At 48.2% G+C, this 12,361-nt stretch overlaps 1 protein-coding gene across 1 annotated transcript in view; it reads left to right on the plus strand.

Annotated features, from left to right (window-relative positions):
* The window catches only part of KCNJ6 (potassium inwardly rectifying channel subfamily J member 6), a 162,091-nt gene that overhangs the window by 125,206 nt on the left and 24,524 nt on the right, over positions 1-12,361 (plus strand). The window contains exon 3 of the mRNA XM_036347161.1: positions 3,484-4,404. Coding sequence (XP_036203054.1) covers positions 3,484-4,404 — 921 coding nt within the window. The remainder of the gene's footprint in view (positions 1-3,483; positions 4,405-12,361) is intronic.

The raw sequence follows: 12,361 nt of genomic DNA on the forward strand, positions 1-12,361 counted from the left end.
CAGGGCCCCTGCCATTGCCCTGGACACAGCCGCCAGCTGGGCCCCCTCTCCACACCCCACACCCCTCACTGGCCTGGCCCACTGCCCCTTGGACTCCGGCTTCAGTCTCTCCTAGTCCCCAGGTATTCCCGCCTCATGAGAATTTTGGTTTCTCTGGCCTCTGAGCCTGTTTTCCCACCAGCCACTATAGAGGCCCGGCCTCCCCTCCCCATCGCAAGGCAAGAAAAATTCCCCTCTGCCCGCAGGTCTCTCGGGGGCCTAAGAACTAAACGGAACATAAGTCAGATTAGCAGGAGGAAAGCAGACGCGTTTTATTGAATTTTCCCATGTGCCTGGGAAGTTTCACAGGAGGCCCCAACGATGGGACCGAAGCAGGAAGCCTTGAGGCCTGTAGACAAAGAATAAACTGGGAAGAGCTGGCAAGACAGGGAGGCTGGGGCTCTGGGTGGTGCACGGGGAAGGAGCGACCAGGTCGGCCTGGTTTGTTTAACGCGGTTTGTTGATGCGGACTTCTCGGCCCTGCATTCCCTGTCTCTCCTGAAGCAGGGAGGGCTCCTCTGACACAGGACTTAGCTCCTGATTTCAGGAGGACAAGGCGGGTCAGCGTGTGCTTCTTGCACCGGCTGCTTCTTAGGCACCTTTAACTCAAAACAGTCAGCATGCCAGTGGCAGGTTTGGGGTGGCACCTTCTGAACCCCTTCACCATCTTCCCAGGGACACGCCTGGCCCGCACCCCGGCCTCAGCCACAGGGCACCCCGGAGGCTGCCTTCCCACCACGCTCCCAAGATCGTCTGGCTTTCTCAGTTTGTTTGCTTTTAACAGGCATTTGAGTCACCAGGACTTACCTGTTCCACCTGCTGGTTCATTGCAGGTGCCAAACGCAAACCCTCCGTCTCCCCTCCGGTCCCCTCTCCCCGCTCTTTCCCACGCAGCGCCCTCATCACGGTGCCCTCGGCCCGTGCGTGTCAGTGCTGCTGCCCATAAAGTGAAAGATGAGGCTCGATTTCATTCCAGACGCAAACTGCATAATGGCTCAGACACAGTCACTTCTTTTCTTGTTTCTAGTCGGATGGCAGCTCTGCCATGAGCACAGGCCCAAGGCCCCTCCACTCCCCATGGAAGGGCACGGGCACAGGGGGGCACATACACTCTTTAAGGGCAGAAGGGGTCTCGGCCCGTGGCCACTCCTCCTGAGAGGAGGCCAGGAACTGTGCTCAGTCCCGAGCTAGAAGAGGGGGAACAGGTTTGGAGGCTCACTGGCAGCTCCCGGGACTGTCCAGAGCACTCACCCCACTCACTCTAACTGTTCACACAGGCCCCCCAGCTCAGAAGGCCCTCCTGGAGCTTGAAGTGACAGCTGAGCCAGGAAGGGGGGAAAGCAGCTTCACCGTGGGTGGCGGGGGCGGGCGTGGACTTCCTCCCTGACATTTAAAGTATGAATCTCGCTGAAGACTTAAAAAGCAGCTAATCTGACAAGCAGTCTTCTCCACGGAAGGGCTCCGGGAGATGAGGGCGCGGGTGGCTTTGCACCGTCAGGAGCTTAGCAGCTGGGTCAAAGCAAGACACTCGCCAGGTCTGCAGCAAAGGCCTCCCGCCTGCCGGGGCGTGAGCCCAGAGCTGGTCCCACTCGGGCCAAAACCAACAGTGAGATTTCATCTGGGACCACTCGGGGCCACAATCATCGTGCCTTGTAGGGGGTGTTGTCAGTGAGAGGGACTTCACCCGCACATCCATCTAGATCTCCACTCACCTCCACCCCGTCCCAGCCTCAGCTGCTACCCTCTCACTCCTGTCCTGATATCTGTTCCAAGAAGGAGGAAGAGGAGGAGGGGGAGAGGAGGAGGAGGAGGAGAAGAGTGAGAAGAAGGAGGAGGAGGAGTGGGAGGAGGAGGAAGAAGAGGAGAAGGAGGGCCAGGATCTAAAAGTCAAAGTTGCCAAACCAAACCACCAGATGGGCCTCTTCCGGGGGCTGAAATATAAGAGCAGACCTAGGCCACTGATGTCACGTTGGCACCACCTGAGTCCCACCCCCAGCTGTTTCCTTAACCAGATGAGGGTTTTCTCGACAGACTGCCTTTCTCTGTGGTTAACCAAGGGGACAAACTGTAGGTGCCATGGACAAAACGCATGACAGAGTCAACGGACACAGGAGAGCCTGGGGGAAGAAATGGCTCATAAGCCCCTAGGGAGCTTGGAAGGTATTGGCTGAGCACATAGCTTCACATGGTGGCTTCTATGTGTGTGGTAACAGCGGCCGTGCCAGACTTCCCCTTGCACGCAGATTCTACAAAAATTTTCCTAATACATGAGTAACTGCCGATTCTACCAATGCTTTCATCACAGGGCCTTCAGCAAAACATAGCCACACGCCAGGACTGCAGATAGTCAATGTGGAGGCAGCAACCAAATCGAATGTGTAAACACTCAAAAAAGAGATTCCCCCACACTGTTTTAACCTTGGTATGAAATCAACCAACAAAAACCAGACCTTTTTTTTAAATCTGAGAGATAATGTAAAGATCTTGCCCTAAACATAAGGAAAGTAGCAAAGGAACAATTTAGTTGAAAGGAAAATGTATTACGTGTCAGTTCCAGGCAGGTATGTGGTTTCATCCAACTACAACCCCATGAATTGGGCATCTTGATCACCACTTGGTAAATGTGGAAACTGAGGCTCAGTGAATTCAGATAGTGTGTTAGTCTACCTGGGCTGCCATAACAGGGACCACAAACCGTGAGGCTTAAAGAACAGAAATGTATTTTCTCACAATTCTGAGGGCTGGCAATTGAAGATCGAGGAACCAGCAGGGTTGGTTTCTGGGGACTCTGGTTGGTCTGGGAGACCTCTGCTCCTGGCTTACAGACGGCCGCCTTCCCACGGCCCTCACATGTCCTTTCCTCCAGGTACACATCCTGGTGTCTCCTCCTCTTCTTATGAAGACACCAGCCCTGTAGAATTAGGGACCCACCATATGACCTCATTCAACCTTACTTAATTCCCGAAAGGCCCCCTCTCCACATTTGTGGGGCAGGGAGAGGGGGGCGGGGAAGTGATATAAAAAGTAGCACGTCCAAGAGCCCACATTTGGTAAGTGGAAGAGCGGAGACTGTCCGAATCCTAACATCTCTTTATCCGCAGTGTGCAGCTCCCTGCCGTGGCGTCTCAGGTGAAGCGGGAGACCCCTGGCTGAGAGCTGACTCTCAGAGCTTGCTGGCCAGGAGACGCTTTCACAGCTGGGAGCTCTGTCTACTGGGAAGGGGGTTGAAGTCCCTACACAAAGGTACACGGCAGAGCACAGAGTCCAAGTCAACTCGGGGTCTGTCCAGACGATGCCACATAAAACTCGCTCTGTCTACTTTGTGAATAGCTACACACATGGCGTTTGGTTTGACGTTCATATCCCGCGCACGGTGTGGTTCCCATGATCCCCTAAGAGCCAGCATTTCATTCGGTCTTTCTTTTCTTTTCTCCAAACCACCAGCTAATGTCCTGGAGGGCGACTCCATGGACCAGGATGTGGAGAGCCCCGTGGCCATTCACCAGCCAAAGTTGCCTAAGCAGGCCAGGGACGACCTGCCGAGACACATCTGCCGAGACCGGACCAAAAGGAAAATCCAGAGGTACGTGCGGAAGGACGGGAAGTGCAACGTGCACCATGGCAACGTGCGGGAGACCTACCGCTACCTGACTGACATCTTCACCACCTTAGTCGACCTCAAGTGGAGGTTCAACCTGCTGATCTTCGTCATGGTTTACACAGTCACGTGGCTCTTTTTTGGGATGATCTGGTGGCTAATAGCATATATCCGAGGAGATATGGACCACATAGAGGACCCGTCGTGGACTCCCTGCGTCACCAACCTCAACGGGTTTGTCTCTGCTTTTTTATTCTCAATAGAGACAGAAACCACCATCGGTTATGGCTACCGGGTCATCACGGACAAGTGCCCGGAGGGGATCATTCTCCTCTTAGTCCAGTCGGTGTTGGGGTCCATTGTCAATGCATTCATGGTGGGGTGCATGTTTGTCAAAATATCACAACCCAAGAAGAGGGCAGAGACCCTGGTGTTTTCCACCCACGCGGTGATCTCCATGCGGGATGGGAAGCTGTGCCTGATGTTTCGCGTCGGGGACCTCAGGAATTCCCACATCGTGGAGGCCTCCATCCGAGCCAAGCTGATCAAATCCAAACAGACCTCAGAGGGGGAGTTCATCCCCTTGAACCAGACGGACATCAACGTCGGGTATTACACTGGGGACGACCGGCTGTTCCTGGTGTCGCCTCTCATCATCAGTCACGAAATCAACCAACAGAGTCCTTTCTGGGAAATCTCCAAAGCCCAGCTGCCCAAAGAGGAGCTGGAGATCGTGGTCATCCTGGAAGGGATGGTGGAAGCCACAGGTAAGGCCTGCTCCGTCCTGGGGTGTCTGTGGGACCCAGGCTCCTTTCAACTGGGTCTCACATTCTTATTTATGGGGAAGCTGCACCGCACTCACTGTTGACACCGCCCCTCACTTCATGACGTAGTATGCCCATGTAGCTTATCCCCTCAAGTCTGTCCACTGAGAAGGCTAGCCGTCACTTTTTAAAAGGCCTTTAGAAACAAATTGATAAACAAGTGTTTTAAAAACACTGCTATATGTTAAATTTCCAAGTATTTACGTAAGTTAAAATTTCTCGCTAAAGCACCTTTTAAATGGCGCTGAAACATGGTCAATTTAAATACTTGGGGTTATTTATTGCCTCGCCAGGGAAGGCTTTCAGAGGAAGCCTGACAAATAGCTTTAATAAAAATGCAATTTCCCCTCTTCTTTGGGAGCTATTTGCAAGGCCCATAGCATTGTTTTATGTCGAGTGAGTGCTTGGCGTCTATCTCCATAGTCTACCTGCTGAACCCCCGGCAGACACAATCCTGCAGCCCCAGTAAATAGCTCCAGCAGGAAAGCAAAAAGCTGAAGATCCATTCATCGCAACCCCATTGACCTCTCATTGGTGTGCTTTAGGGAAGATCATCTGCTCTCAGAATAGAGAGCTGGTCTGCTTTTATTGAAGTCTTCACTCATATCTGAACTTTACACGTGTTATTCATCCCACCAGCAAAGCAGGTTCTGCCCGTGTTTATCTGTAACTGTCCACAAAACAGAGCCGTAAACTCTGACCGAAGCTAGCAATGGTGTCCTCCAGAAATCATATAAACTAGAACCCTAACTCATCAATTTCTTTACTGTTCTTCTGAGCATCGATAGTAGCCTTGGGATCCTGTCTAGTTATGCAATCTGCCCTTCTGTGCTTGGAAGTCTTCAACTGGAGGCTCGGGGTTGGTTTATCTCGTCTGAAAATACATGGCCCACAGACAGGCCCCAGATTCCTCATCAACCCCTAAGCTGGCCTCCGTCATCCCTTCAAAAGAAAGTCCTTGGTCCCGTGTCTCCGCCTGCCTGTGCCCAGCAGGCAAGGTCATCCCTCTAGCCAGTTTCTCTCCTGGTGGAAGCTTTGCCATCAGTCTGTAAATGCAACCAGCAATGAAAATGTGAGTGGCGGGCTTTGCATGGAGCTTGGTGGTTTGAGTGGGCTCCTTTCCATAGAACTAGAGGAACAGGGACCTAATCCGAAAACAGCTGTAAAGAATAGCAAAAGAATGATTGTGGAACACTAAAAGATTGCTGCAGATGTGAACAGGGCTATCTGTTACTTTAGCCTGACTTCGGATGTATTCCTGAAGCCATGGTTGTATGTTTGGGGGAATGGAGAGGCAGGAGAGAGGGAGGGAGCAATTTAAACCGGGAGCCCTGTCATTTCCCACAGACCAGAAACTTCTCCCACAGGGCTGAGCACAGGGACTCTGGATCCCCCTAGTGGTGGCCCCTGCGACACAGCCTCTGGCAGCATAAACCAACCACTCATGATGCAATTCGAATATTAGATTTCTCACTATCAACTCTCCCAATAGGACCTGAGGGAGGGCAGTGGACAAGCCTTGTTATCGTTGCATCTCTAAGCTCAAGAAGCAAAAGCCACTGGAAATATGTACTTTCTGGTTAGTGGTGTTCATCTGAGCTTCAAACTGTAGGAGCTGAGCTTCATGCTCGCTCCACCCAAAACTCAATCTCAAAAAAATACATGAACCCGGAATAAGCAAATTATCCTGTGATGTCCCTGAGCTGGCATTCTCCCTGGGGCAGGCCCTGTCTTTCTGAGGACCGTTTATAATGCCTGAACCTTTCTAAAGAGAGGGGCGTCGTCTTCTTGATAATTCACAGTGATGCTTGCCACAGCCTTTCTACTGCTTTCTTGGAGGAAAGGGGGAAGGTGCCAGCAAAAAAGAAAAGATTCAAAACACCTGCCTTTGTTCTTGGAAAAAGGAAACCCCTATTAATTTTCTATTTAAACAAAAAAAAAAGTTTTCTAACTTCTGGAAAGTGAAGGGAAGAATGTTCTAGAAAGTCCTGGGCTTGTCTGGAAGCTGGACATGTCTTGTTCCTTTCCTGGTGGGATTCATACAATTCAGTGCTTATAGCATATCTGATCTCTTAAGCTTCAGGGGAATGCTTTTCTTTGTGAATGAAAAACACAGTTGGCATTTGTGGGCATTAAACAGATCCTTAGGGGGAAGAAATGCTTCAATGAGTCAAAGTCACAGGAAAAAATTAATGTGGATCAAATGCGCACTGAGAAAAACAAATTCGCAAGGGCCTAATTATTCATTGGAGGGCTGGATGGGACACCAAGATTACAGTGAGCTGGCACAAGACGGCTTCCACTCTACTCATTTCTCCTTTCAAAAATGTCTTAGTTGACCTTAAACTACTATCCGTGATCTCAGTTAGCAGGCCTATTTCAAGGACGAGCCCCACATTGCAACCCTGATGCAGTGCCCTCTCCCTGTCACCCACATGTGGGCATACGTGGATCAGAACATGGTATTTCTGGAGAGCTGAGCTGCCCTGGGGAAGGCTGGCCACCCGGTCCTTCAGTCAGCTGGGTCCCAGGCTCAGCACAAAACATCTGGCAGATGATTCCAACGCCAGTGGCACTGCAGCAAGCCTTTGCCCAGCACTCAGAGTCAGGCTCATTTTTAGAAAATGAAAGTAAGAACCTTGAGGGTAGGGTGTGCATCTTGCCCAACCCCGGTGCCCTGCAGGTCATGACCCCAGGCCTTCACTCGATGAGTTCTCTGGCCTCATAAAAGGCAGACTCGCATCCACAAAAGACAGACCCACATCCTCAGGGGATGGCTTCAGTCTGATTCTGCCCAGACTCAGAGAAATGTGTACAGTGACCTCTAAGAACCTTCCAGTCATGTGATTCTATTTTTGAAAATGAATCAAACCCTGCAAAATTCTGACACCCACCACCCAGACATCTGGGAACTGGCCGTGTCTCATCCCACAAATATATTTTTTAAGGGAGCCCTTTATGTTCCTGACACATGGGTGATTTTGAGATAGTGATGTTTACAGAAGGGTTCATAGCTACATAAACAAACACGCTCAGCAGCTGTGGAGAATGTGCATTTAAATAGTAAAGCATTCACATGGACGGTTATTTATGGTGGGTAAATTGGCCTAGAGGCTAGATGACAGCCACACAGAGCTGGGCCCGTTGCCAGCCAGCTCCTCACCATAGCCTTTCTGATTGATGAACTTCCATATTTACCCCCAGTGATTATGCAACTATGACAAGCAGCCCTTTCCAACCCCTCCGCCAATGTGCTCCATAGATAAACCCCATCAAGCTGGGTTTTTTACACTTTTTATTATGTAAACTATAAAATGTATACAAGAATTGGCCAAGTAGTATAACCCACTCCCGTGTACCCATCATTTAATTACTATAATTGTCAATTTATGCCCAAAACTTGTCCCACCTATATCACCACTCACTAACTGCTCCCAGCATCATATTTTATCTGCAAAATTTTCAGTATGTATCTTAAAAGATAAGGACCCTTTTAAAAACATAACTATAACACCATTAGGACCCAAAAAATAATTAATGATCATCTCTTCAGATCTAATATCTAAGTGTTCCAATTTCCAATTGTCTCATAAATGTCTTTTTAAAAAATTTTTTAATCTGCTGGTTTGACTCGGGATGCAAATGAAGTTAACACACTGGTTGGTTGCGATCTCTCTTTAGCTTCTTAATCTATGACTTCCCCTTAATCTATGAATTTTTTTTCTCAAAGAAGAAAACTTCTGAAAGATTTAAGTACGGCATGAAAAATTGGGGAAAGTGGAAGTGGGTGGGGCAAACCGGAAGTGTGTGGTGGCAAAGTGGAAGTGGGTGATAGTGAACCGGAAGTTGGTGATAGTGAACCGGAAGTTGGTGATAGTGAACCGGAAGTTGGTGATAGTGAACCGGAAGTTGGTGGTGGCAAACAGGAAGTGGGTGTCAGCAAGCGGTTCTTCACCACTGGGAAGCTCAGTTCCATCGCTAGAATAATATTATCCACATGAAGAAAGTCAGCTCGCAGGTCCTAGCATTTTTAATTGGGAGGAGTCCTTAGTGGACTCTTAGCTGAGGAAATGGAGGCCTGGCTAAGGCCCATTGGCCTCTGGCAGAGCCGGAAGTGGACACCCAAGGCCCCTGACGGTGGCTCAGCCCCGGGTTTAGTGCCTTTTGCAACGCGAGAGCTGCTGGTCCATGAAGACTCGGTAGAGAGATGCTCCCGAAAGAGACAGCTGGCGTTTCGTGGGCAGACGGGCTTTCTTCTCTTCGCCTCCACCGTTAGCTCCTCTTTTGCTGTAAGGTTTCTCTGTTGGTCTCCCATGTTACCGACTCATTTTAAAATTCTTTATGCGTTCCCATGAGTTTTTAAGAGCCGTCTATTAAAAAGAGGCAACGCCGCCAAGAAAGTTCTGAAATTGAAATTAGGTAAGCAATGTCTACAAAGATACGCCTGGGAGGACAGGCTGCTCTGTCCGCTCTGATTTCCAAGCGCCAGCTTCCCTTTCCGCCATCAAGAAGCCACTCGGCTGTCCCGTCCCGGGGGGGACCCTGAGCCCAGGCAGCTGGACAGTGGCTGCTCGGGGAAGGCGGCTGGGGCTTGGCGTCCCAGGACCTTACGCTGTTTCTAATAGCGATGTTTCACAGCCATTGCCTTCCACCGCCCTCACTTCCTCCTTTTTATAAGTAACTGCTAATCCCTCAAGTGGCAAGCCATTTTCTCCAGATTTACTGCTTTCCTCTTAAGAGTTTATAACCCCAGCTACCTGCCTACCTTGGGAAAACGGTTGATGAGACCTGAATGGTAAGCACTTGGGTGAAAATCACCTCTATGAGGAGTAATGTTTTTAAAAACTCAAAGACGTGAATGCATTTTTCCTAAGTAGAAATCTACTGTCAACATCAAGAAATCCAATAGTCCCTTCTTTGGGCATTAGGTTTAAGTGACCTATTTGGGGCCTCCTTTCAAATGTCCACCGCAGTGTAATACACCAGGAGTGTCATTAGGTGTATGAAAAGTGATAACACCTGCTCCCCAGATATGCTGAACTTTTTGTGATCCTCCCCAGTTTGGGGACACTGTGTTCTGGTTCATCAGATGTCCTAACAATCTGAGGTCGGATGCTGTAGGGCACACATGGAGTTTTAAAGTGTTCCATCATCCCTCCAAAAGGAAGAACACTGCAACTCTGCTAAGCATTATGACTCTGTGAGACATTTCCTATCATTTAAAAGGCATTGAATGGCCCATAAGAGGTAGTGCATCAAGGTTACCCAATATTATTGTGGTTGAAAAGGCCAAAATACTGGATAATCATAAAAGTTTTTCATTATTAAAACACCAGTTCCAGAAAATTCATTGTCCTTCGTTCTCCCAATAGGCCATGAAGAGCCGCTAACATGGAAGCTCAGTAGAAATCAGCGACGATCACATGATATAAACAATTTAGAATTCAAACCCAAGGGAGCTGGGGGGGGGGGGTGGCGGAGGGGGGGGGGGGAATGAACTAGCACCTAAACATTAGCTCTGAATCAAACTCTAAAGTCAACACTCATGTTAGAAAGAAATGCACATTCAAATTAAGAGAGGAGAGTCAAATAGTGGGAAGTCTCTAATTAGTGTCTCCTTAAATAAATAGAGTTTTATTATTCCCTAGGGCATTCAGTAATATGAGTATCGACAGCATGTGCCAGTGAAGCAGTTTTACCCAGAAATTTCTAATGACCAGAAGAGAATTATTGGAGGAAAACACATAAATTACACACACACACACACACACACACCCCTAAACAGCCAGGGGTACTTCTTCCCCAGTTAAGTATGCCCTTGTCCCTCATCCTACACCAACCTACACACAAACTTGTTTGTTCTATTAACTATTTAGTACACCTCTTTGTTTAAAGTAATCTCAGCTATAGCTCAGTCTAATCTGTACTTCTTTGTATTATTTAGTGTGTTGGGTTTGAACCATCTTGGGTTCAAATCATGGTTGCTACACTCACTGGCTTATTCAACCTCTCTTGTGCCCCAGTTTTGCCACTCTAAGATGGGAACAAACGTGGTACCTACCTCACCGGTGACCTTTCAGCATCCCAAATTCTATCAGATCATTTCTTCCCCCACACACTGCACAGGCAGGAGAGGGCAAAGCTTGAGGAGGATGGGAAGCCAGGCAGTCAGAAGGGCCAATCCCAAGAGTGGCCCCACTGTTTGCAGGAACCTTGCAGCTAGTGCCTCCACAGAATGGCCAGCGCCTCCCCTCTGAAGGCCCTCTGAATGGTCAAATGGCAAGTGTTAACCTGTGGTGATAGCCAGCACAAGAATGCACACTCACCACGTGAAGAGTAGATGCCAGCCTGGCCTCTGCCCCAGTTACCTGATATGAATTACAAATCAGCGGATCTGAATTAATGAGAATCACTGGGCTCAGAAGAGACTCCGCATTCCTATAAATAGTAACATTTCATCGTTATCATTTCTGCCTAACGTGGACATGAATATAGATATTCTCAGGTCTTCTAAGGCAACTGCTCAGTGAGAACAGGACCAATAGTCTGCATCTGAAAACAACATTTCTATGATCCCAATTCCCCTCCCAGATTTTTCATAAAGTACTCTGAGATATCAGTTGAAACCTCAATTTAGAAAATGTATTTTTGTGCTGCTAGCTCAACTAAGTAATATTTACTTCCATAAGAAGCCCTTACAGATACTCCCCTTAAAAGTATACACGTACTTCAGAAAAGCAGACTGTACTAGTAGAAGTTAATTTCTACATGGCCAACTTCACTGTTCTCTATTTACGAAGGATGATAAATATACTGTAGCAATCTGCTTCAGCTGAGTCATGCTGCAGTAACAAACAACTCCAAGGGCTTAAAACACAAAGGGTTATCTCTTATTCACAGCACATGTCAGCTGGCGCTCTGTTCATGTCCTGCTTACTCCAGGTTGCAGACAGAAAAAAAACATGCCGTTCTCATGGCAAGAAGGGAAATGGCAAAACACCTCACTTCTACTCACCATCTATTAGTCACAGCAAGTCATATGGCAGTGCCTGATGTCCATGGGCAAATATCATTCTTTCACAGGGACTTGAAATCAATAATTGAGAAAAATAATATAATCACAGATACCCACGTGCTTTCGAAAACCAATAGACTGAGTTGAAAGCATTGTGCAAGTTAGGGTTTAAAACATGGGGTGTCCATTAGTGTTGTCCACCAGATATGCCCGGCTTTCATCCTTCCAGACACACATCAGGGTCACATTTTCCTGTTCCTTTTGACCATGGTCTTGTGACTCACATTTGCCCCAACATTATAAGCATAGCCATGATTATCACTCTCATGGAAATGTTACAAGATAACATATAACATGCCCCCCCCCCCACGTTTATGGTTCTCACAAAAACACAGGTCTCTGTTATCCCAGACCCTTGGCTGGCTTTGAAGAGTAGATCCCCCACCAAGTCACCTGGTCATGTAACATGACTGAGAACTAACCTTGTGTTAGGTTAAGCCACTGAAGTGTGGATTGTTTGTTACCACAGTAAAATCTAGCATAAGTTGCCTGATACAAAATGTCACATAACATTTTGACTAGTTGCGCACTGCTATTAGCTCCTGAATGGCTGTGAAATGAATTTGTGGCTAGCTATTTTGCAGAATTCCTCCCTCCTTTAAATTCCATCTTCACTCACTGAGACTTTGAGGTCAGACGAGCTGAATTCAATTTTTGTCTCCAGCTTTGATAATCCGTGTGATTGGACATACCACATTCCTATCCCCAAACCTCTTCTTCCATTCCGAAAAATGGGAATGACACATACAGAGAACACACTGATGGTTGCCAGATGGGAAGGAGGCTGTGGGTCTGGGATAAAATGGTGAAGGGATTAAGAAGTAC

Source organism: Myotis myotis, unplaced genomic scaffold (assembly GCF_014108235.1).
Source record: "Myotis myotis isolate mMyoMyo1 unplaced genomic scaffold, mMyoMyo1.p scaffold_m19_p_2, whole genome shotgun sequence".
In the NCBI taxonomy this organism is placed as follows: Eukaryota; Metazoa; Chordata; class Mammalia; order Chiroptera; family Vespertilionidae; genus Myotis; species Myotis myotis.